Source organism: Gorilla gorilla, chromosome 11, assembly GCF_029281585.2.
Source record: "Gorilla gorilla gorilla isolate KB3781 chromosome 11, NHGRI_mGorGor1-v2.1_pri, whole genome shotgun sequence".
NCBI lineage: Eukaryota > Metazoa > Chordata > Mammalia > Primates > Hominidae > Gorilla > Gorilla gorilla.
The window spans coordinates 103,154,644-103,181,914 of NC_073235.2; the positions used below are offsets into that span (position 1 = coordinate 103,154,644).

At 39.5% G+C, this 27,271-nt stretch overlaps 1 protein-coding gene across 1 annotated transcript in view; it reads left to right on the forward strand.

Annotated features, from left to right (window-relative positions):
- Positions 1-27,271, forward strand: part of LOC115933781 (aldehyde oxidase 3-like) — a gene marked incomplete at its 5' end in the record, with an annotated part of 46,925 nt that overhangs the window by 13,579 nt on the left and 6,075 nt on the right. The window contains 7 exon segments of the mRNA XM_031008848.2: positions 14,313-14,469; positions 14,724-14,830; positions 20,312-20,356; positions 20,358-20,485; positions 21,429-21,539; positions 23,547-23,550; positions 25,959-26,081. Of these exon segments, the coding sequence (XP_030864708.2) occupies positions 14,313-14,469; positions 14,724-14,830; positions 20,312-20,356; positions 20,358-20,485; positions 21,429-21,539; positions 23,547-23,550; positions 25,959-26,081 (675 nt within the window).

Below are 27,271 nucleotides of genomic sequence, written 5' to 3' on the forward strand. Positions count from 1 at the left end.
TCAAGGTGGGTTGTATAAATTTACATTTGATCATTGAGATCAAAGCCAGGCGTACTGATGAGGGTGTAGTTGAGAAGAGACCCTGGGTCTAAGCCGGTGGAATTTCAAAGGCTCACGAATGGGTATTAGAATAAGTAGACCCAAGGGACTGAGAGTGAGAGGGTGGCAAGGGGGTGCAAGATTCAGAAGACTGGGGTATTCCGGAAGCAGTGGAAGAGTGTGTTTAAGAAGGAGATTTGTCAGGTCCGGGTGCAGTGGCTCAGACCTGTAATCCCAGCACTTTGGGAGGCCAAGGCGGGTGGGTCACCTCAGGTCAGGAGTTCGAGACCAGCCTGGCCAACATGGTGAAACCCCTCTCTACTAAAAATACAAAAAATTAGCTGGGCATGGTGGTGCATGCCTGCAGTCCCATAGTCCCAGCTACTGGGGAGGCTGAGGCAGGAGAATCACTTGAACCCAGGAGGTGGAGGTTGCAGCAAGCCAAGATCACGCCACTGCACTCCAGCCTGGGCAACAGAGTAAGACTTCATCTCAAGAAAAGAGAAGGAGATTGGTCAAATACAGCAAGTGTTGAGAGACCAAGTGGGATGAGAACTGAAAATACTGATGCAGATGTCGCTGTTAATCTTCACAAAAGCAGTAGGAGTGTGTTGAAGATAGAGAAGGAAAGAAATGAAGTCTGTGATGCAAAAAGAATTTTGCAAAATCTTTGCAAATTTTGTGGAGGGAGAGGCAATGGAACGGGCAGTAGATGGCGGGGAACTGGGGATGAAGTTTGGGGTTTTGGCCTTCTTTATTAGTGGAAGGAGCTTGTGTAGTTTTAAATGTTGTTGGTAAGCCAAGCATGGTGGCTCATACCTGTAATCCCAGCACTTTGGGAGGCGGAGACAGACAGATCACTAGAGCTCAGGAGTTTGAGACCAGCCTGGGAAACATGGTGAAATCCCATCTCTACAAAAAGTACAAAAATTAGCCCGGCATAGTGGCACACATCTGTAGTCCCAGCTACTCAGGAGGCTGAGATGGGAGGATTTCTGGAGCCTGGGATGGTCAAGGTTGCAGTGAACCAAGATCGTGCCACTGCACTCCAGCGGGCAATAGAGCCAGACTTTGTCTCAAAAAATAAAATTAAGTTAAATTAAACTAAACTAAAATAAATAAATTAATGTTGATGGGGGAGAATAAAATTAAAAGGCAGGGGCTGAATGTTTAAGAGATGGAAGAGATGAAGTCTAAAGCAATGATTAAGGAATGCCTTCTTCATTTCTTTCACTGAAACAGTCCTTCCAATTCAAGAGGATCACCCTGTGCTCCCACAGAACTCTGTCCTTCCCCATAGGCTATTTCCATTCCCAGTTGACTGCCTATTTACTCCCTAGGTTGTGAACTCAAGCCAGCTCCACGAGGGCACTGTTGAGTGCTGCATTCACTATTGTGTCACAAATGCCTAACACAGTGATTCTCAACGTTTTTGTCTCAGGCTGCTTACACCCTTAAAATTATTAAGGACCCGAAAGAGCCTTGTTTATGTGGATTTTAAATATTGACATTTGTAGTATTTGATATTAAAACTGGAAAAGCATTTTAAACATTTATTCATTCGTTAATTTATTTAAAAGTAACAAGAGTAAACCCATTGCACATTAGCGTAAATAACATTGTTCATGAAGAGCAACTATATTTTTCCACAAGAAAACCAGTGAGAAGAGTGGCATTGTTTTACATTTTTGTAAATCTCTGTGATACAGGCTTAAAAGAAGGCAGCTGGAATCGTGTTATCTGCTTGTGCATTCAGCCAGTTGTGATGACACACGTTAAGCACCCTTTGTAAAGTTCTGTACATTCATGGGAGACTGAGAAGGATGAAGGCAAATAATGTCTTTCCTTACAAAATAATTTTGACTTTGGGGCCCCTGGAGGTTTTATGGGGACCTCTATGTATCTCTAGACTACACTTTGAGAAGCGTTGGCCTCCCCTGATGAGAGGAACACATGCATTATTTCATTAATCAGAGTTGTAATCCATTCCCAGGGGCTCCCATCTCTCTGTCGTCTTTCCAGCAAATCACATAACTTACAGCAACATTTACAGAACCTTATGATAAGGCAATTCTCACGTAGCTAATCTGCCTTTAATTATTGCTCAATTTCCAGCAGCCTCTCCACCATGATTTTTGTTCAGTGTTGAAATCATTCAAAGTGAAATCATCTATGAAACTGGAAAATTCCACCAAAAGATCTGCCCTCTCAATAGCTCCCACAATGAACAAAATAATTTTGCATAAAGTATTTTTGCAGGGGTATCATCAAAGTTAATTTCAGATGAATTAAGCAATTCAATTCCTACTTGAGAAATGGTTCCCTTGTTCATTAGTAACTTGCAGAAATTGTTTAAACCATTCTTCTTCCAGGTGCGTGGGACTATTTCAGTTTCAGAGGACTCTGGCCAAGAAGCCTGGTGCCCTTGGGTTCATGGTCCTGTTCACATTAACCATTTGTGTCACCTTGGCCAGCTCACTTTCCCTCTTTGGGCCTTATTGTTTTTTTCCTCTGTAAAGCTAGATCAGTGGTTCTCAGATTTACTCATGTAATAAATGTGAAGGAGTGATCAGAAGTCAAAGGCTTTTCCTTGAATGCCATATTCTTTGTTGAGCACTATAAAAATAGTGGCAAATTTAATTAGACCGTGTGGAATATTAACAATTTTAGACTTAGAAAATATTACCTTAATAGATGATCCTGTATGGAATCAAAACTGGGAGCACAGAGCTCATTAAAAAAGAAAAGAAGAGAAAAGAAAAAAAAAAGAAAAAGGCTATCCAATTAAGCATGGTCAACTATTTGCAAATTGCCCTCATAAATATTTATTTTATACTTGTTCATTTCATTTTATTGTCAGCTATCACAGCCATTGGTTTTAGAGAAATAGAGAAGAGGAAAACTTTGAAGAAATTCTGCCCATTAACTACATCTGCTAATTGAGAAAAGTCCAGTTTTCAACTGTAGCTGTGAGACTCCTCAATCCTGCTTGGGAAAAAATAATGGCCTGTGAGAGGAAGTTCCCCATCGGCTTTAGTTAATCTAATGTTCTATGTTTTTACTGTATTCTGCTGTTCAACAATAGTTAGCCTTACTCCACACTTCAATGGGGTCGAAGAGCCACAGTGGCCCATACTTCAATGGCCTCTGAGAGCCAAAAGCACTTTCTATATCATCTAGTCAAATACCTAATTTTCAGATAAAGCAAGCCAGGCCTAGAGAGGTTCCAGGATTTTCCTAAACTCACCTAGCTACTTAGTGGCCAGGCCATAGTTAGAACCTGGGTCTCCTGGTGTACTCTGTGTTTTTCAATCCTACATGGTTGCCTGACAATAAATGCACACATAGTTAATTCTCTAGTAATGGGCTATATTCATTCATAACTTAGTCAATAATTATTTCTTCAGTTGGAAATTTAACATTAGACATCTCTTCACTGATACATAGGATTCTTATAAGTCAAGATTTAATTAAAATCCATTTTGTTCTTTTTAAGCTATAAGAGATGGAAAAATAAATATGCAAAGCAGTGGATTCTATTATGAATCAATTAGGCCACTATTCTATGTGTTTTGTTATCCATGGTGACTTTCATCCATTCTTGTTCAGTTTGTGAGCTGTAATAAAGTGTATGTTTTGTCATTGACATCAGCATTAAGTCTGCATTTGTCTACTGCACAGAATGGCAGAGAATTTTCTTTTGGGGTCTTTATTTGAGACCCCATTTTCTTTTGGGGTCTCTGACTTTCCAAGGGGAGAGAACTGCCTGGATCACTCCAGGAACCCAGAAAGATCTTCTGAGGCTGAAACTTAGGTACCCCAGCACCCTCCTGTTATGATGGGAAACCTTAGTTCATGGGGAAGCAGGAGGACCCCGTTTTCACTTTGTATACTGAAAACCTAGATTAGCGAAAGGAGATGTAAGTTGCAGCATCTACTCATAAATCAAAATACATTCCTGGGTGATTAAAATTCACCCCCTGTGCCCAACTCGTTATGTAATTAATACATCTGGCTCATAAAGAGCAATCTGGCCTCTCATTCCAACTCTAGAATGCAATTAAATTTTCTAAGGCTAAAATTTCCATTCTTTTAAAACGTCAGTAAATAATAAAATGGATGTTTCTTTTACTGGGTTCTAGAGTGAAGAAATCCACAGATGGTTTACTGCTTGGATCAAACTCAGTTCCAATATAGGGGAAATTACTGAGGAGGAAAACAAGCCACAATTGTAATAGTTTTATTTCACTGTATTAGGATCTGTAATTATCACTTCTGAATCATAGTGTGATTTGCAAAATGAAATCTAGCTGACTTATTTCCCACCAATGATAATCCTTCTGTCTTTTAGGGCCTGATATGAAATTTAAAGAAGTTTTTCATCCAATTATTATCCATCTTGCAAGGATTTTGGAATTATTTATAGTGATTAACATAAAAGAAGTTGCGTTCTGATTTACTGTAACAAGATCCTGATGTTGCAGATAGTTCTGGTAAAGCAAGCTCAGGCTATTTGACACTAAGCAAATCATGAGATCATGTGGCTGGAGGAAATCATATTTGATAATGTAATGCTGAACCACATAGGATCTTTAGAATGTCTGCTAGATTCAGAAAATCCTGGTAAAGACTGTACATCCTCTGTTGAGATTCAATTTTCTACACAGAGCTGGGGCTCAACAAAATGTTTGTTGTTCACCCAGAAGTCTTTCAGCTGTCTCCAACTACCTCCACGATTCACGGCGTACTTAGCCTTTTTCTTCCCTCCAATAGCAGATGAGAGCAGCTACCACGTTCCCTGGTAAATAGCAAGCACCGTTTTCGCAGGCCACAGAACTTCGCCAGGTATTCCTTCGGTTTTCCCTTCTCTAACTCAGAAAAAACAATTTTAACAATTGTTTCAAAGCTACCCAACAAGGAGAGGCATGGGTGTTTTCCCCACAATTTAAGACTCAATTCTTTAGGTCAACATTTTTTGGTGAAAAGTACAGGTGGAATAAAACTATTTTTAAATACTCATTTGTTTATTAATTTTATAGGTAATTAGGCTTTTACCAGGCACCAGGCACTGGGCTACCTGCTGGTAAATCAATCCCCCTGAAAAAAACATGAATTCTTCCCTAGGAACTAATAGTATTGTGGGAAATGTAGCTATATAAAGGAATAATTACAGAGTGATGCAATAAGTGTATTTGACATAAATATTTTCCTTTATCATTAGTGGAATATTTCTCCACAATCTATGGAATGCATTCAAAATTGACTTTTTTTGGATTAGCTCAGTTTTAGTGACTTTTAAATTTTGATTGAGGAAAATCTGGGATTTTTAAGAAAGGAAAAGACAAAAATAGATACCCGCTTAAATGCTACATACACTAATTTTAAAGGTATATATAAAGTTGCAAGCACTAGTAAAATAAATTGTGTTTGTTATGCTCCTCAACACTTTTCCCTGTATTTTCTACAAATGAATCTCTTTGATAATAAAAAGTAGGTTTTTTTAAATGTTGCTTTTTTTCTTGTAGAAATGCACAATAAGAGCATGCATAATGCTAGAAAAACTTTGACCTAAAACAGCCTTTTCAGTCATTTTATAGTTCTCTGAATAACTGGAAAATTGTAGTTTACACACACTCACACACACACATACACACACCCCCCGTAGGTTTCTGTTGCTGATTTTACCTGCGGTTTCAACACTGCTGAGTCAACTTCATGGTGCTGGCCCTTTATCTGAAAAATTGATTCATTCTCCCAGTCTTTGCCTTTGAACCTAAATCACCTTGTTAATATCCTTTGAACATCCTTTGAACTCTCAATAAATATCTGTTTTATAATCTCAAAGGGCAAAAACCTCTATTTGTAAGTTTTCAATGCCAAATCACAGTCATGTTAAAACAGGTCAAATAAGTGTATGTTCTGAGTTCAGGGTGTAATAGGAAAAGCCATAGAGATGTAGGTAACTTATGGACAGTTACCTTCTTTCTAGATGAATCCTTAGATTCCTGAGCTGGGATGCCTGGTCTAAGTTGGTCTATTTGGTAAGCAAAACAGAACCTTACTGAAGAAAACTCTGCCCCAAAATGTCGCATCTGTTTATGCAAATGAAAATCAAACCATTCTTAAGCAACTGGTCTCGGCTTCAAGAAGTACTGTATACAAGTCTTATTTAAAATGAGAGCCACAAAGCCTACTTCAGGTTCTTTTTACAAGAGCCTTTTCTGTCCAGTTTCCCAAAATTAAAGCATGAGCTCCCTCTGCTGAGTGAATTCACATTTGTTGATGAAACAGAATCCAAAAACATTTGTATATTACCTATTGAACCATTATGTTCCTGTAAACATAAGCAATTATAAATATAAAACATATTTATATTTTCTTTTTTTCAAACTCATAATACAGAATGGGATGGAAAGGTAAAGAAAAGTAATTCACAAGGTAGAGATTCATTAGTTGAGGCTTTTCAGTTTCATAACAAGCGTCCTGAGCAACAGCTGCTGGTACGGCAATGCTTTGTAATCACCATGATGAGTTACCAGCGGTTGCTTGCAAGCACCCGTTCTCACAATCACCCTATTACCCAGCTTTGGTTCTTCATAGCACTTATCGTATCTGAAATTATAACTTACGTATTCAATTGTCTGGTTATGACTGTCTTCCCCTAAGAGAATGTTGACTTCCTGACAGTGGATAACATGTCTGTGCTTTCAGCCCCTAGAACATGCCTGACACACAGTAGGTGCTCCGATTTGTTTTATGAATTGAGGGAGGCCGAAAAGCAGGCAGGCAGGTCAGCATATACCTATAGTGTCACTTAGGATTATGGTTCAACTAGAGAATGATTCAGTGCCAATCACATGGAACTGGATACAAATTTAGTAGGAAATGATAGAGATAAGAGAGCCAAAGGACGTACGGTGAAAGAGGTGTGGAATTCAAGCTCAACCATAAAGATGGGAAGGACTTGGTGAAGTTAAACAAGGAAACAAGCATGGTGTTAAGCACTGAGGATACAATGACTTAAAGAAAAAGGCCTGGACTTTGCTCTCATGAAGCTTATAATCTGATGGGTAAGACAGGTATCAAAGAAATAAACAAATGAAATGCAAAACTGCAATTGTGACAAGTGCTATGAAAGAGTGGAATGTGATGTTAGAGGAGCAGGTAATAGGGTGACCCAAACTTATTGGACAGTTATGGAAGGCTTCTCTCAGCTGAGATGAAAGGAAGGGGGAGTTACCAGGTAAGGAGGGTGGAACAGCACACACAGTGTGCGGGAGACTGGAGGCAGTGCCTGTTGCTGGAGCTGAGAGTGGGGGAGATGGTGGGAGAGGAGCTACCCAGCACCTGATGAGGAAAATCTCTCTTGATCCTTAGGGCAGAGCGCAAAGCATGGCTGTAATGGTTCTGATTGCTTTTCAGGGATTCTGAATCATGTTTACTCTCTTTTCCTCACTTTTCTATATTTACAAGGTAGTCTACAATGAAGATGTGTTATTTAATAATTTAAAAAGGGGTCTTTTATGAAAGAGAGTGGTGGCATTATACGCCTACTCTGGCCTTTCCGACTTACCCTCTTCTTTCCCAGGTTTACAGAATAGTAATGAAGGTGTCTCACTTTTAGAGCTGACCCTGGCCTCAGCCTGGCGTAGGTGAGGGACATCCTGGCTGATGTGGTCCCCAAGTCCCAGAGAACACACAGACACATCATGCTCTCTTGAAGCATCTGAGAACCCTGGCTGGACAATAGATCAGGAACGTGGCAGTAGGTTTTCTGCACCAGTTATCTGGGTGTGGGTAGTTTAGTGAGGAAAGGTTGTATCATTCATGATTTCTACCACTTTCTGCTGTATCCATTGGTGTTTTTCACACGATTGAAATATTAGATTGCCTAATTTCAGACCCTTGTGGATAAGCCACTTAAATGCCCAAGTTTTCAGAATAGGGAGCCAGAGGGGAGGTGCTGCCTTCCTGGTCCACCCACTCATGACCTGGTTCATATCAGCAATTGTCTGTTGAGAATCTATCCAGTCCAGAAATGTCTATCTTTAACAGCTCCCTAAGGGGTTCTTTAACTTGTTACTTACAGAGATAACTGATGGGTTCATTGAGAACAATTAACCTGATAACAAATATGAATGAGAACCACACAATTAACTCAACCTTTCAGTGTAATTCTGTATTATTCCAATTATGATATATGATATATAGCTGTAAAATGTTGACTACAAATATACATGTAATTATCAACTATAAATAACAGCAGCAGCGTTATCCTTGCTAACCCTCAATGCCTCTGTATGAAAGAATCACTGGATTGTTTCTATGGTCCAGTCTGCACCCTCCTCTTTGATTACCGTGGCTTGGTGTTTCTGCTGGCCTCTTCTGGATCCTGTGACATGCACATTCTAGGCTGCCTGATTACAACAGTTCTATCTTTATAGGAGGGCCTTTAACCAGCGAGGTTCATCTCAGTCATTCTAGCTGCAATTTGTTGCTCAAAGTAAATTCTTCAATGATGAAATCCCCATCAATGGCCTTGTCCAGGAGGCAGCTTCCCCAGATCAAAGGTTGTCAGGGTATGTTGCCCACAAGCCATCTCTCCTCTGCCCCCTCTTACATCTGAATCTCTCGTTATATTGTCACCTCTGTGCTCCTTGAATCTGCACTGCAGCCATGGGTAGGTTTTAGTGGTGATATCTTGGCTGGGAGATCAACTTTTCCCACCCTGCAGATGTCACTGTCTCTGGGATGCTGCCTAGTCTCCTCTTTCAAACCCTCTCTGGCTCAGCTCCTGCCTCCCCCTCCACATCTCACCCCAAACAGCCCTTGCTCCGTTTCTTCCCAGATATACTCTACTAACCCCACCCACCCACCACCAGCTGGGGTTACTCTCCTTAACTATTTCCTATTATCAAGCAAGCTAGACATGTAGAGTTGGAAAATAAATTCTTCATATGTAAATCACTGGAGTCCTCTCCTAATCAGAAATTAGAAGTGGGTGGCATGGAAGTGATTTTCACGATTTGTCTTCACAGTTCTGTTTCGCCAATAAATAAAGGGATTAGTGATTCCTCTAAAACATTTTAAGATTTGCAAGAAAATCTCTCATTTATGCTGGCACTTTTTATTCTAATTGCTGAGACTGAAAAGAAATGTCATTCTCTATTTAATTCAGTGTTCATAATAAAAGCCCTGAGGTTGCTGATTAATTTTTATTTTCATCCTTAGGAAGTCAACTGTTAGCAGAATTTCGACTTCTGATCTCATTCCTGCTTTGGGTGTAGGCAATTGCGTACTCAACCTTGCTTCAAAACGTGAGCTACTGAATTCCCTCAGAAGTGCTGATGTCAGTTTTATAAGTGTATTGAATGCAGAATTGTGGAATAATATGAACCTGTCATTTAGATCATTGGTTACCATACTAACTTTTCATTTTGCTGTGGATAGAACTGGAAGCACAGACATTGTCAGGATAGTGGATGAAAATGACACACTTTAAGTGATCAGGAAGCATGTGTGAAACCATCTCAATCTGTCTTTCTTCTTATCTAGTCACTATCAAGAGACAAAGCACTTGTAATTGATTAATGTTATAAAGCAAGACTAGAATGTAATGAAGCATAGAGTTTTATTTTAGAGGCAGTTTTATTTTAACAGCTTTATGGCTTCCTTTTTGTCTTGGACTTGTTTGCTTAGGTTCTAAAGAGATCATTTACGTTTTTAAAAATGTATACTTTGGTACTCTGAAGGAAAAAGCATACTTTTTTCTACCCTCACACACCACTCAACCCAGAACACTTCTGATGTCAGATGTGTGTGGGATTTTTCCTCACACACCAAGCAGTTCTCCAGTGGACACCAACTTAATTTAACTCAATTCTGACACTCCCTACCTGGAGACAGTGTCAGGCCCCACAGGTTGAGGGCTCAGTCCTACAAGGCTGCCCTCCTTTTCAGATGCCAATCACAAATCCAGACCTCTGCAACTTCTCACTTATAGGATAGAAATTGGGGGCTCCCATGACCCCTTTCTCAGGTTTGGTTAATGTTCTAGAGTGACTCACAGATCTCAGGGAAACACTTTACCTACAGTTACCCATTTATTATGCAGGATATTACAAAGGATACAGGTTAACAGCCAGATGGAAAAGATGTATAGAGGAAGGGATGTGGGAAGGGGTGTGGGGCTTCCATGCCCTCCCTGGGCACGCCACCCTGCAGGAACCTCCATGCATTCAGCTATCCAGACACTCATCTGAACCTTGACCTTGTGGGTTTTTATGGAAGCTTAATTTCGTAGGCATGATTGATTACATCATTGGTCTTTAGTGAGCCACTCAACTTTCAGCCTCTCTCCTCTCTCCATCAGGGGGTGGGCTAAAAGTTCCAACTCTCTAACTGCAAGGTTGATTCCCTTGGCAACCAGCCCCCATTCTCAGGCTAACCAGGAGCCCACCAACCACCACCTCATTAGGGTAGAAGATGCTGCTGTCGCCCAGAAAATTCCAAGGGATTAGAAGCTCTGTGTCAGATGTACCTGTCACTGAGGAAATTACAAAGGTCTTAGGAGCTCTGTGTCAGGCCTGGAGATCAAAGACCAAATGTTAAAACCAAAGGTTCTTCTAGTGCCCCTACCTACCAGGGTTTTAGGAGCTCAAGAACTGAGGTCAGGGACTACTACATGTATTTTTTATTATCTCGCAATTTCATAAGTAGCTTTTATGGGGAAATGTATAACTACAGTGAAATCCACTGAAGGGGATTCATGAGAATCACAAGATACCCTTCATAGTGCCAAGGGCCCATTGAATAATACAGACCTTGTCAGGTACATTGATTTGAAAGGAAAGTTCTAGTAGGACCAGCCTGAGGAAGTGACTCTACATGGTGAAACAAAAGACAGAACAGAACACTTCTTGGTTTACAAACTACATGAGAAAAAGTCAGTCTCTTTTTCACTAGACTTTTGACCAAAGAGTGTGATGGCCAATTTGACCCGCTGCCTTACACGTCAAACTGGTTTCTGAATGTCTTTGACCTCTTACCAAAAATCAAACTCACCTTCAAAGGATAAAGATTTATCACCCCCGAGACTACGGACTCTGAAAGAATATCCCCCAGTGTTCCCACAATGTCATGACAGCACTATTGAGACAAATGTATAATCTCTCCCAAGCTGGCCATTTCAAAGAGAGTAACATTTATTTGTGTGGCTATGTTTTAGGATTTGGGTTTAAAATAATCACTGGACTTTAAGGTTGTTTCATTTATTGATGTTACTGCTGGCATTTGTATTTCATCAGCCAATGTCACTATTCTCATGAGTAATATATCTGCTTTTATCACCATCACTCTCCAGACATTTCAACTCTTCAAAATCACTCACAATCTCTCTCCCCACAACACACCCCTCTGTCTGTTACTGTCACCACATTTACCCACTGATTCCCACCATTCTTCCCTGTAAGTTGCACACTGTAATCTTGACAGAATATTCCCCATAAACTGGAGGAGTTCTGCTCCATTAGCACAGGTAGGAGACTGTTTTCCCAAGACAGGGCTCCCAGATACATCTGGATACAAGCAGAATCCGGGATAGTCACAATATTATGTGTGGCTATTTTTCAATTTAATTTTAATTTTAGCATGTATTTTCAGAATAAGAAATCCTAAATTTAATAATAGTAGTTTCAATAGTATATAATATCTTTAAATGAAATTGTTTTTCCTTCCTAGTGGAAGAAATACAGCAAATTCCTTTAAATGGTCATTTTCTTGCAGGAGCAACCAATGCAAGCCTTAAACCAGAACAAGTCCTAGTTTGTTTTTTATTCCTCTCTCTAGAAAGATATGAGATTATAAAGTTTAAAATGTTCACTTTCATCTGTTTGCTTTTGTTGCTTTATTTTTATCTTGGGTTGAATACAGCATAATAAAAAGTAGAATTTGTAGCAAATATTGTATACATGCCTAGGTGCAAACAATAACAGATTAGATGTCAATCTGTGTCATTAGAGAATTTCAGGACATTGCATCGTTCTCTTATCCTTCTTCTTCAAAAGCTGTAAAAACCTAGGATCCCTGGAATGACAAGTCATATACTTGAAAGAAATCAATAACCTTATTGTACAGATGAGGAGATTGGGGCCAAAATATGTTTAATTATTTCAACAAAGTTGCACAGTGAATGGGTGGCAGAACCATGACCAAAACCCATCATCAGCCTCAGAGAAGTTAAGTGGAATAAAGAATTATTTATAAAATCTTTTTTTTTTTTTTTGAGATGGAGTCTCGCTCTATCGCCCAAGCTGGAGTGCAGTGACACGATCTGGGTTCACTGCAACCTCAGCCTCCCGTGTTCAAGCGATTCTCCTGCCTCTGCCTCTCGAGCAGCTGGGACTACAGGCATGTGCCACCATGCCTGGCTGATTTTTTGTATTTTTAGTAGAGAGGGGGTTTCACCACTTTAGCCAGGATGGTCTTGATCTCCTGACCTCGTGATCCACCCGCCTCGGCCTCCCAAAGTGCTGGGATTACAGGCATGAGCCACTGTGCCCGGTCTATAAAATATTTTATTTTGGCTTTACTGCCGAAGATTAATGTTTTCTTCAAACTAATAAGAACTTCAGAGAAATGTACAGGGAACCAAATGAGTTCTGATCATACTAAGATTCTGGTCCAATATGAGCAGTTCATGTATTCATTGATGGGCAAAATGTGGCTTTGACTTGCTCTTTGTTTAATGGCAATATCCGCTCGCCAACCGAAAACTTGAACAAATGTGGATGTTACTATTGAATCTCTTCTTCAGCTCCAGGTCAGTTCAACCAATAAATGAAAAGCGATGGCTACTGCCAGAACAGAGAAGAGCAGCATACTCATTTTGTTGACACCTTCCCCCACTATCATTCACTAATTCGATATTGATTGACACTCTACCGAGTGGCACATGAGCACCAAGGACAGATAAATAGTGACGATTGCCACTATTAACCAGAAATATTGCTAGGTGTCCCCCTGCCCCAGCTATAATTTAGAGACATGGTGGAATAAATTAGAAGAATAAAATTAAACAAAGATTTACTACTGATAACTTGCTCTTGACCAACAGAACCCAATATGCAGAGTCTGTGCTGGTTAATTTTAGGAATGCTAGGACTTCAGAAACATTTGCCAAATGAGAAGGCAGATGATATTGTGAGAATCGTGCCTATGACACATTCAAGAGTTTCCAGGAGGGTGTCTGCAGCCAGGAGTGGGGGCAGGTGGGAAGTTGAAGAAAACGAAGCAGCAGGTCCTGTCCCCTATCACCCATTGAGCATTCTTGCCATCCCCTAGGTTTAACCTAAATCAATTTATGAAAAAAGAATCAGATAAACCCAAATTGAGCAGCAAGCTGCAAAACAACTAGTCTGACTCTCCAAAATGTCAGTGTCATGAACAACAAAAAAGGCTGGAGAGCTTTCCTAGAGTAAAGGAGTCAAGAGAGCTAAGAAGATGACATCTTCACTGCTCCCATGGGGGAGATCGTAAATGCAGTATTTGTGTAATTGGAAAAATTCAAATATGAACTGTATGTTAAACAACACTATTGTTTCAATACTCATTAATAAGTCTCATTATCCTGACAATGATGGTAAGGTTACATAGGAGAAAGCCCTTGTATTTTAGGAGTTACATGAGGCAATATTTAAGGATGAAGTGTTATGATGTCAATAATTAACTCTTACGTGATTCAGCTAAAACCATCTGACGGGGGTAGCTGGGGTTAGCTACAGCAAGAGTGAGTGTATGTGGCATAATGTTAACTGCTGGTGATCAGTGAATCTAGGTGAAGGGTATATAGGTATTATTACTTATTGTACTATCCTTGAGACTTTTCTGTAGGTTTGAAATTTATTAAAACAAAAAGTCAGCTGGGCACGGTGGCTCACACCTGTAATCCCAGCATTTTGGGAGGCCGAGGCAGGCGGATCACCTGAGGTAAGGAGTTCAAGACCAGCCTGGCCAACATGATGAAACCTCATCTCTACTAAAAATACAAAAAATTAGCTGAGCATGGTGGCACATGCCTGTAGTCCCAGCTACTGGGGAGGCTGAGGCAGGAGAATTTGCTTGAACCAGGGAGGTGGAGGTTGCAGTGAGCCGAGATCACGCCACTGCACTTCAGCCTCCAGCGTGGGCAACAGAACGAGACTCCGTCTCGAAGAAGAAAAAAAAAAGTCGTTCTTGTTGTATTCCAGTGAGAGTTTGCTTCAGCTTTCCGACAGGCCTCACATCAGCAAAATGCCCTGGCGGTTATGAATGCTGGAATGACAGTCCTTTTCAAAGATGGCACAAACACCATTGTGGACTTCAGTGTCTATATGGAGGAGGTGGCCCTACTACAGTCGGTGCAAATAAATTCTGTCAGCAGCTTATCGGAAGGTGATTTATTAACTTACACCTCAAACCAAATAAAGGAGCACCATGTGTTGACCCTACCACAGTTTTGCTTTCATGCTATTTTTCTGAAGTCCCTTATAGGATGAAAACCATGGAGCTCCTCTAATTCATACAAACTTCCCCATGGCAATGAAAATAAAAATCTGAAGACTATGCAGCAATATAGATTTTTAAAATGGTTTTATACCAATCAACTATATCTTCATAATTGATCATTTATATTAAAATAATGACAGCATCTTTACTTCAGAACCCCGGTGGATATCCTGACATCTCCAAGAAACTCTTAAGTGTCCTAACAGACGTTCTTTTGACCCTACCTCAGGGGATGTACTCATACGAGGTCACTACGTTTTCTGAAAGAACAGAACAGCCAAGTGGAGCTGCGACTGTCTTTTGCCATGGCTTTCCTTTTTAATTTCCAACTGCTGTCATAGTGTCAGCTTTTAGGAAAGGATCAGCTGTGGAAATGCTGTATTCAAGCAATAATCAGAAAATACAATGGAATAACAGTTCCCATTTATAGTAACAACCAAAAAATAACTCTAGGGATAAAATCAACAAAAACATGTGCAGGGCCAACATGAAAAGAACTTTTGAAATCTATTGGTGAACTTAAAAAAAAGACAAATTTAAAAAGGGAAAGACATAAGCCTTAGCTACAAGGACACAAAATATAACAATATCAATTTTCTCTTATAAATTAAATATAACACATTCCCAATCAAAACATCAACAGTGTCTTTTGAAAACTTGATTTTAAAGTTTATCTAGAAAGATAAAAAATGTATAATAAGAATAGTCAAGAGGGGAAACTAGCCCTATATAATATTGAAATGTATTCTATTACATTAATACATGTCTAGTAGTTACACATTATAGGTACTGATACAGGAAGAGAAAAACAGACCAACAGAACAATGTAAAGTCCTGAAATAGGCCAGAAAGTCAGGTCTCATTAGAAGCAAAAATGCACTTCAAGTAAGCCATAAAATGGAGTATTTAAGAAAGAATATTGGTACAACTTGCAAGCCATTTTAAAAACAAAGAAACATAAAGCTGTACTTCTATTTCCCACTTTACAATAAAAATAAATTCCAGATTGATTAAAGTTTTAAATATTAAAAACTATACTAAATATATGCATGCATTTAAAAAAAAATCCATAGCCTAAGGAACATGAAAGCCGGAAGTCATAAAGAAAAGACTGATAAATTTGACTATATAACAGAGAAAAGCATTAGTATAAAAAGAAACGCATTTACAGCAAAAACTTTTCTAAATCAATAAAAAAAGATTTAAAAAACAAAAAAAGAAAAGTGTACCCACTGGCAGGAAACTGGAAAAATAAACTATTTTGAGCCTCACTTAGAATTTTTAAAATGAAAATTAAAACAGCAATGAGATACCATTTTCCTCTATTAGATTGGCAACAATTTAAAATGTTGATAGTACCCACGACTGATTAAATTTGACACATTTTTTCCTCCGAGCATACTTTTCATATAATAAAGTTACTGAAACCAAATCCTGTATTCTTAAAAATGGTTAGGGTTACTAAGAAGCCAGCAACAGAGGGCAGCAGAGACCTCCTCTGGGGCGTCCGCGTAGTTCATGTTCCAGTTCTACAAAAGCAGCTTTTCCTCTGCTGTGGTCTCTGAGGTGTCAGAGGGCAGCAAAAGGGAAATGCGTCATCAGTTCTTGTCATCTCATTGGTGACAATGAGTAATCAGGTGGCGGTGGCGAGGTGGTGTCTCTGGGCCCTCTCTCCAGGCCAGAACGGGCACGTCCCACACGCGAGCAAGGCTTCTTGCTGTGCCGCCCGTCAGATCCAAGTCTGTGATGGCGCCTCTGTTCCAGGTTGTTACAGAGCTGGGCAGCTCCTCAGGAAGTTGGCATTAAAGAGAGCTGGTGTTCAAAATCTGGATTTTCTTTTTTTTTTTTTTTTTTTTTTAACCGAGAGTCCTTTCCCCTCAATAAACTTGACAAAGGAGATCAAGGAAACTAGGAAACTACCAGAAATTCTCATTTGCATTTCCAAGCAAACGCCCAGCAATCTTAGTCATATTAGCTGCATGGCTTTGGGGTTAGAAAGGAGGTGAGGTTGGGAGGGGAAGATAAAGGATAAAATCAGAGTGAATAACACAGAAGAGGTCTAGCCAGCTGCCTTTCCTGCTTACAAGGGCCACTGGGGCCAGAGCAGGCCTCCTCCCCCGGCTGTTGCGTCCAGGCTGTTTCCCACACTGTAGACCCCTTTCCTCGTTTGTAGACCCCTTTCCTCCTTTGGTCCTCTCTGCCCTCCCCTGGGTCTCCCATTTCAGACCTTGCTGTGCTTCCCAGTCCCCCACATGGAACTCAGACTCCAATTTCCATCAGTCAAGGGGTTGCCTCTTCAGGCACATGTCCTCAGCTCCCACTAAGAGGTCCTCAGCTTTAGGCCAGCTCGGCGGACTGGGGAAATGGACACCTCTGCACTGACCCAGCAATGCTTACCCAGATCAGTGTTCAGGGAGCACCTTTCTCTCTATGTCCTATGGATTCAGGGTCTGCCTGGTCAACGGCAAAGGTGTCTTTATGCATCTTCGGGAGGTTGGCCCGTTACTGGGTACAGAGTTAGGGAAAGTACAGCCTGAGAAATTAATATAGAATGCATGTGTATATACACACAGACATTTTTGTGCTTTCTTTTTATAAAAGTAAAACATGTCCTTTAATGGACATTTGACAAATACAGAAGAATATAAAAAGAAAATCAAAATCTCCTGTAAACCTACCAGCTATATGTGGCCATCGCCAAAGTATTTTTTAAATACTGTATTAAAAACTTGATTCTCATACAAATCTTAAGTAAGCAAATGTCAAAGATTTATTTAACTCGACAAGGAAGGAACCAGCAAAATGATAAAACTGGATGAAAGTGAATTTGAGAGACTGAGCATATAGGCATGCCAGCACAATGACGAAGGTTGCTAGTTTAGGTAAAAAACCGGTTAATATCTTACAGGTAATAAAACTGTAACCTTTGAGGTTGTCTTCCTACAGGACAGAAATAATTTGATTCTTTACTGGAAAAAAAAATCTACATGTTCTTATGTAGCTTCACAGAGTCTAGCCCCCAATCAATAGTAAATAAGTTCAACAAAGGAACATTCCCTTAGAGAATGAGATAACCATGGAATGGACTTGCTAGACTGTGTTCCAAAATGTATCGAAAGGCCATTCAGTGAATCTTGTCTTTTTTTCCAAGTTTTAGATAATATTTCTTAACATGCTATTATAATTTTAATAGACTTCCTTGTAATTTTAAGGATTATTAGGGTGTATATAAATATGTGAATACATAAAACACATTTTTTAAATTTTATTTTATTATTATTATACTTTAAGTTTTAGGGTACATGTGCACAATGTGCAGGTTTGTTACATATGTATACATCTGCCATGTTGGTGTGCTGCACCCATTAACTCGTCATTTAGCATTAGGTATAGCTCCTAATGCTATCCCTCCCTCCTCCTCCCACCCCACAACAGTCCCTGGTATGTGATGCTCCCCTTCCTGTGTCCATGTGTTCTCATTGTTCAATTCCCACCTATGAGTGAGAACATGCGGTGTTTGGTTTTTTGTCCTTGCGATAGTTTGCTGAGAATGATAGTTTCCAGTTTCATCCATGTCCCTACAAAGGACATGAACTCATCATTTTTATGGCTGCATAGTATTCCATGGTGTATATGTGCCACGTTTTCTTAATCCAGTCTATCATTGTTGGACATTTGGGTTGGTTCCAAGTCTTTGCTATTGTAAATAGTGCCGCAATAAACATACATGTGTATGTGTCTTTACAGCAGCATGATTTATAATCCTTTGGATATATACCCAGTAATGGGATGGCTGGATCAAATGGTATTTCTAGTTCTAGATCCCTGAGGAATCGCCACACTGACTTCCACAATGGTTGAACTAGTTTACAGTCCCACCAACAGTGTAAAAGTGTTCCTATTTCTCCACATCCTCTCCAGCACCTGTTGTTTCCTGACTTTTTAATGATCGCCATTCTAACTGGTGTAAAACACATTTTTTTTAAAGATCACATTTTATATATATAATCCTACATTCTTTTTTTCAGATAATAGTATATCACAAACATTTTCCTATGGCACTAAAGATTTTTCAAAACAGGATTTTTAATGGATATGTGTTTGTTTTTTATTCAAATGGATGTGCTATAACTTATTTAACCAATCCCCATTTGGGGGAACAAATAATATTTTGTAAATACTCTAAAACATAAATCTACAGACATTTCCAATGATTTCCTTAGAACACATTTCTAGAAGTGGAATTTCTGTCTATTTTTTAGGTTCTTAAAACTGTGGCCTTTAGGAAGATGGTTTCAATCCATACTCTCAGCAACTGGGTATGAATGCAGCCCTTTCATCACAGCCTTAGCAACATTGGTTATCATATCCTCTAATCTTTGACAAATTTCTCTAAATTAGAGAAAAATTATCTCTCATTATTTGAATTATATTACTTTAATTAGTGAAGTTAGACCTTTTTCAGATGTTTATTTTCTATTGATAACTCTGTTTTTATGCTGATAAAATGTCATAAAAGGTAAAACTAAAGATAGACCTGAAGGGCAAAAATATAACAAAAGCGAAGCAAGAAGCCTCAGGGAAATGTGAGGGAAGGGACTTTGCAGGTGACCACGGTGGCTGGAAGGAGAAGGACTTACAGTGGCATGCATGACATATAGCCATATTCACATGACCCTCAGGACCCCAGGCTAACTTGCTGCTGAACATCCAGGACTTACCAGGACAGGGAGGACAGAGCAGTGTCAAAATTTATTTTCCAAACCAGACAGCCTGATTCTCTTGCTGATCTGCTGTAGCTGGGCTGGTTGTTGGTCCAAGAAGGTTTACAAGATGGCAGAAAAAAAAAAAACAAAACCCTATTATTTGGAAAGCTTCCTGGTGTTCATCCCCAGGATCACTGGGAGACATCTTCAAGGGACAGGAGTAGGCACTGTAACTGTGGTTACATGACATCACAGAATATAAGAACTGACATCCCTTAAAGAGCTTCACTCATGTGTTATGCCATTTGCCTGAATGGAGGGAGAGAAAGATTATTCTCACCAGACCTCCAAAGTCATAGAGTCCCAGATCAGTAGAAAACTCTCTTATCTTAGTTTACAAGTTCAAAGTGTTGAAAAGCATGAATTTAATCTTGTACCTTCATTTTGTAGGTTCAGAAACTGGTGCCCAAAGTGCTTAAAACAAGCAAACAAAACCTCCTGCCCCAAGTTACTTATGGCAGAACTAGGGCTATAATTCACGTCTCCCAGTTTCCCATCTGACACTTGGCCAGCAGTCTTCCTGCCTGAAGGGGGATCTCATACAGGCTGGCTACACAGCCCCCTAAGTTTTATGATGGTGTAAATCAGAGCACATGGACTTCCACTTGCCAATAGGGGAAACTTTTACCTCAAGTGGCCTCTCAGTAAGATCTGTTTCATAAAACATTCAGGTTTTCTCAGAAAAGCAGAGTTCCCCATATGCTAGCTGCCACATAATCCATCTTCACTCATGCCCCAGTCCCTGCCCTGTCTCATCTTCATCACACCTACGCTCTTTAGCTTCAGGTCGATCAACCATGAGGAAGAAAAGTCCAGTTTAGGCTGAACACAGACTAGTTTGGAAAGGCCTGCACCACGTAGAGCAGGGAAAGGCACACCCATTTCTTAGTGGATGCTTCTGACTCATAAACACTCCTGCTTGATTGATTTGCTTTGTGTTTGACTTTGTTTTCTAAAAATAGTGTGTAGATTCCCAGAAGCCCCTTTCCCAAGACCCCAGTGGGATGCCCCATCATGCCTCAGGTGGATATTAAACATGCCATGAGGGAGGCTGTATTTTGTGATGACATGCCTGCCCTAGCAGAAGAGCTCTTCCTGACTGTGGTCACCAGCACCAGGCCACACGCTAAAATCATATAAGTAAATATGGACAGAATTGAGGGTTGGTAATACCTACCAGCCATGCGCAGTGGCTCACGCTTATAATCCAAGCACTTTGGGAGGCCAAGGAGGGCAGATCTCTTGAGCCCAGGGGGTTTTAGACCAGCCTGGGAAACATAGTGAAACCCTGTCTCTACAAAAATACAAAAAAAAAAAAAAAATTAGACGTGTGTAGTGGCTTGCGTCTGTGGGAGGCTGAGGTGGAAGGATCGCTTAAGCCTGTGTGGTCAAGGCTGCAGTGAGCCAAGATCATGCCACCGCACTCCAACATGGGCAACAGAGTGAGATCCTATCTCAAAATAATAATAACAACAATAATAATAATAAAGCAGACACTCAAAGGATTATCTATTAGCAATTAACCCAACTCAATACATTGAAATATTTCACAAAAAAGCAATCTCAACATATATCTTGATAAAAGAAAATAAAAAGCAGAAGGGCAACTGCAGGCTTGGGAGTGGATAAAAGACAAATAAACCCCTGTCAAGAGAGGGAGCTGGTATCTGAGGAGCCGAGCACTAGTATCTCAGAATGTAAAGGGGTAAGAAAAACTTCCTTAGCTTGTAACATCCCAAAGAGCTATGATTCTCTCTACCTTTTTTCTGAGTGTTCATCTTCAGAGGAGCCTGAGCTCCTAAGAGTGTCACATTTGAGCTTTGGTTTATTAAACAACCCAAGGGTACACCTCTCCTGGAAGAGGAGACTAACAAAATGCCCTACAAATTATCCCCTTTTTGACCTGCACCCAGTAAAACCAAAGTCTCTACTTTCCACAGTGTTAGCATGGTTTCATGCACTCCTGGTGGCATTCATGTGAAATATTCAGGGTTCTTAGGGTTTGTGTATTCACTTAGAAGAGGGCCACATTATCCTGTGCAACACTTGGCATCTCTGTAGGGTTTCTTCTCTCCCCCATTCCACTGACGCCTCTGAGGCCCTGGCATTGCCTGGTGTAGTTGATGCCATAACAGTTCAGGATGTTCCTGGTAACAATTGCAGTGAAGAAGAAAGACTATATGCACAAGAGCTGAATAAAAAAGCAAAACCCAATGGTATGCTGTCTTCAAGAACCCCATCTCACACATAATGATACTCAGGCTCAAAATAAAGGGATGGAGGAAAATCTACCAAGCAAATGGAAAACAGAAAAAAGCAGGGATTGCAATACTAAGTTCAGACAAAACAGATTTCAGACAAATAAAGATTAAAAAGGATAAAGGAGGGAATAACATAATGGTAAATGGTTCAATTCAACAAGAAGACCTAACTATCCTAAATATATATGCACCTAACACAGGAGCACCCAGCACCCAGATTCATAAAGCAAGTTCTTGGAGACCTACAAAGAGACATAGACTCCCACATAATAATAGTAGCAGACTTCAACACTCCACTGACAGTATTAGACAGATCACTGAAGCAGAAAATTAACAAAGATATTCAGGAGCTGAACTCAACATTGGACCAAATGGATCTGATAGACCTTTCAGAATTTCCGCCCCAAAACAACAGATTATACATTCTTCTCATTGCCACATGGCACATACTCTAAAATCAACCACATAATTGTACATAAAACAATCCTCAACAAATGTTAAAAAGCCAAAATCAACCAAAAACACTCTTGGACCACAGCACAATAAAAGTAGAAGTGAAGACTATGAAAATCACTCAAAACCGTGCAATTACATGGAAATTCAACAGTATACTCCTGAATGACCTTTGGGTAAATAGTGAAATTAAGGCAGAAATCAAAAAGTTCTTTGAAAATAATGAGAACGAACATACAGCATAGCAGAAATCTCTGGGACACAGATCAGGCAGTGAAGAGGGAGATTCATAGCACTAAATGTCCACATCAAAAAGTTAGAAAGATCTCAGATTAACAACTTAACATCATGACTGAAAGAATTAGAGACGCAAGAACAAATCAGAAAAAGCCCAAAGCTAGCGGAAGACAAAAAATCACCAAAATCAGAGCTGAACTGAAGGAAATCAAGACACAGAAAAAAAAATTCAAAAGATCAACAAATCCAGGAGTTGGCTTTTTGAAAAAATTAATAAGATAGACCACTAGCTAGATTAACAAAGAAAAAAGATAAAATATTAAAATAAACACAATTAGAAAAGATGGAGGGAATATTATCACTGACCCCACAGAAATAAAAACAACCATCAGAAACTACTATGAACACCTCTATGCACATGAACTTGAAAATCTAGAAGAGATGGATAAGTTCCAGAACACATACACCCTCCCAAGACTGAACCAGGAAGAAATTGATTCCCTGAACAGACCAATAATGAGCTCCAACATTGAATCAAAAATAAATAGCCTATCAACCAGAAAAAGCCCAAGACCTTATAGATTCACAGCTTAATTCTACCATATGTACAAAGAAGAGCTGGTATCATTCTTACAGAAACTATTCCAAAAAATTGAAGGGGAGGGACTCCTCCCCAACTCATTCTATGAGGCCAGCATTATCTTAATACCAAAACCTGATGGAGACATAACAAAAAAAGAAAAGCCAATATCCCTGATGAACACTGAGGCAAGAATCCTTGCAAAATACTTGCAAACAAACAAAATACTTGGAAACTGAATCCAGCAGCACACCAAAAAGCTAATCCACCATGATCAAGTAGCGTTCATCCCTGGTATGCAAGGTAGGTTCAACATATGCAAATCAATAAATGTAATTCATCACAGAAACAGAACTAAAGACAAAAACCACATGATTATCTCAACAGATTCAGAAAAGGCTTTTGATAAAATTCAACACCACTTTATGTTAAAAACTCTCTCAGTAAACTAAGTATTGAAGGAATATACCTCAAAATAATAGGAGCCATCTATGACAAACCCACAGCCAACATTATACTAAATGGGCAAAAGCTGGAAGCATTCCCCCTTGAAAACTGGCACAAAACAAGGATGCTCTCTCTCACCACTTCTATTCACATAGTATTGGAAGTCCTAGCCAGAGCAATCAGGCAAGAGAAAGAAATAAAGGGCATCCAAATAGGAAGAGAAGTTAAACTATCTCTGTTTGCAGATGACATAATTGTATATCTAGAAAACCCCATAGTCATGGCCCAAAAGTTACTTCAGCTGATAAACACCTTCAGCAAAGTTTCAGGATATAAAATCAATGTACAAAAACCACCAGCATTCCTTTAAACGAAAAACAGGCAGACCAAGAGCCAGAAAGGCAATCCCATTTAAGATTGCCAGAAAAAAGAATAAAATACCTAACAGCTAACCAGGGAGGTGAAAGATCTTTACAATAAGAATTACAAAAAGAAATTAAGACACAAACAAATAGAAAAACTTCTCATGCTCATGGATAGGAAGAATCAATATCATTAAAATGGCTATACTGCCCAAAGCAATTTACAGATTCAATGCTATTCCTATCAAACTACCAATGACATTCTTCACAGAATTAGGAAAAAAACTATTTTAAAATTCATATAGAACCAAAAAAGAGCCTGAATAGCCAAGGCAATCCTAAGCCAAAAGAACAAAGCTGGACTCATCACATTACCCAGCTTCAAGCTGTATTACCGGGCTACGGTAACCAAAACAGCATGGTACTGGTACAGAAACAGGCACATAGACCAATGGAACAGAAAAGAGAGCCCAGAAATAGGTCACACGTCTATGATCACCTGATCCTCAACAAAAACTGGAAAAAAAAAGAAATGAGGACAAGACTCCCTTCAATAAATTGTGCTGGGATAACTGGCTAGTCATATGCAGAAGATTTAAACTGGACCCCTTCCTCACACCATACACAAAAATCAACTCAAGATGGATTAAAGACTTAAATGTAAAACCCAAAATTATAAAAAGGCAACCTGGAAGACAACCTAGGCAATACCATCCTGGACATAGGAACAGGCAAAGATTTCATGACAAAAACACCAAAAGCAATCACAACAAAAGCAAAAATTGACAAGTGGTATCTAATTAAACTTAAGAGCTTCTGCACAGCAAAAGAAACTATCAACAGAGTAAACAGACAACCTACAAAATGGGAGAAGATATAGGCAAACTATGCAACTGACAAAGGTCTAATATCCAACATCTGTAAGGAACTTAAACAAATTTACAAGAGAAAAATAAACAACCTCATTTTAAAAAATGGGCAAATGACATACACAGATACTTTTCAAAAGAAGACATACATGTGGCCAACAAGCATATGAAAAAAGCTCAATATCACTGATGATTAGAGAAATGCAAATTAAAACCACAATGAGATACCAACTCATACCAGTCAGAATGGCTACTATTAAAAAGTTAAAAAATAACAGATGCTGGCAAGGTTGCAGAGAAAAGGGAACACCTTTACACTGTTGGTGGGAGTGTAAATTAGTTCAACCATTGTGGAAGGCAGTATGGCGATTCCTCAAAGAGCTAAAAGCAGAACTACCATTCAACCCAGCAATCCCATTGCTGGGCTTATACCCAGAGGGATATAAATCATTCTACCATAAAGACACATGCATGCGATTGTTCACTGCAGCACTATCCACAATAGCAAAGACATGAAATCAACCTAAATGCCCATCAATGATAGATTACATAAATAAAAGGTAGTACATATACACCATGTAATACTAAGCAAGCCTTAAAAAAAATGAAATCATGTCTTTTGTGAGAACCCAGATGGAGCTGGAGGCCATTATCCTTAGCAAGCTAACACAGGAACAGAAAACCAAATACCGCATGTTCTCACTTATAAGTGGGAGCTAAATGATAAGAGCTTATGAATACAACGAAGGAAAGAACAAACACTGGGGTCTACTTGAGGGTTGTGGGTGGGAGGAGGGAGAGGAGCAGAAAAGATAACTATCGGGTACTAGGTTTAATACCTGAGTGATGAAATAATCTGTACGACAAACTCCCATTACACATGTTTACCTATGTAACGAACCTTCACTTGTACCCTCAAACCTAAAATAAAAGATTTTTAAAAAAAGAAAAAGACTATATGCACAGGGTGAAGTATTATGATAATAGCACCTAAAATTCTCATATCATATTAATAATAATGGTAGCTGCTATTCCCTGGTACTATTTTCCAGGCGCCTTTATGCACACCACCATATGCAGTCCTTCTAACGACCTTAGATTATTTACTTGCAATAAGCCTTATTTCAGAACAAATTTAAGGGAACTAAGAACCCCATTAAGTTGGCACAGTTATCTCAATTTTATGATGAAGACATTGAGGCTTATATAGTTTTAATCAATTGCCTGAGGCCACATAGCCTGCAGTGGCAGAGCCATATTCAAACCCAGCCCCATGCTCTAGGCTATAGGTCAACCGTACACACATCATCCCAACGCGTGTCCCAACTGGGTTGACAAGGGCTTCACTGGTGCACATTTTTGTTCCCTTCTGGCAGTTAATTGGTCTGTGTTTTCTGCAGGCGATTTGTGTGGGTCAGATTTTCTGCACTGTGGCTGCTGACAAACATGATCATGCCAAGCAGGCCACAAAAGCGGTGAAGATTGTGTACCAAGACGTGGAGCCTATAATTGTGAACATTCGGGTAATGTCAACATCTGCTCAGTCTTTTGGTCATTTGGCAGTGAGTCTCTCCTGAAACTTCCAGAGCATGTGCTACCATGGTACTTGTGAAACTCTTTATCTTGTTGCATTTCCCAGCTGCTATGGAGATGGTATATATTCTCTTATAAGTTTCAGTCTGCCTTTCTCTTACCACCAGATACTTCTAGCTGGAAATGTGTCCTCTTAGCCCACAATAGATCCCTAATTGTGCTCACTGCCCCTAAATACACCTGAAATGCTTCTGGTGTTCCCAACAGGAAAGTCCTAAATTCCAAACTTGACATTCGAATCTTAGGAAGTTCAAACCCTGGCCTCTTAGGTGGATTTTAAGATTTGCAAGTTTGAAATGTATTTCCCTTAGCTCCTGTCCCAGGTTCCAAGTTCCCTGGTCCTTCATGGCCCTCAAGTCTTCTTGCTCAACATGGAAAAAACTGCTCACTCTCCAACAAATATGGAACATGTGCTCTTTCCCTGGGCTTTTCTGCACTTTTTGCCAGCTTCCTAGGTGCAGTAGTTCTTTTTGCACATTCCTGATGGAGCCACTAAAGAGAGAAATAGCATTATTACCTAGAGGAAGAACGGTGATAGGAATTACTTGCATTACATTGGCAGGATGGATGCCCTTCTGTCACCTAAAGAAAGAAACTAAAAATTTATCCACAAATAAATACCACAAATGTGGAATTGAATCTCACATGAAGTCAGGTTCTAAGCAAACTTAAAGAATGATCAAACTCGACCCTAACATACTACCCCACTACACCAAGATAAAACAGATAAAGAGTATTAAAAATTAAAAGGTCAAAAGTAAAATCCAAAAAGCATAGGAGCAAAACATGGGAGAACTCAATAGTATTTCTACGAGTCAAACTCAAAATTCCTTGAGAAAAAGTTAATAAATTAAATTACATAAAATGGCACACTTCTACATAAAGAAAAAATATAGTAAGCAGTCAAAACACAAGCATCAACTGGGAAAAATATTTGCAAGGCACACCACAGCCATCAGGCTAATTTCCTAAGTATATAAGGATTTTCTAGAAATCAAGGTGAAAAAGCCAAAAGAAAAATAAGCAAAGAATGCAAGCAGACAGCTCAAGTGAAAAAATATAAATAGCCTTTATATATAAGAAGAAGATATGGTTTGGCTGTGTCCCCACCCAAATCTCA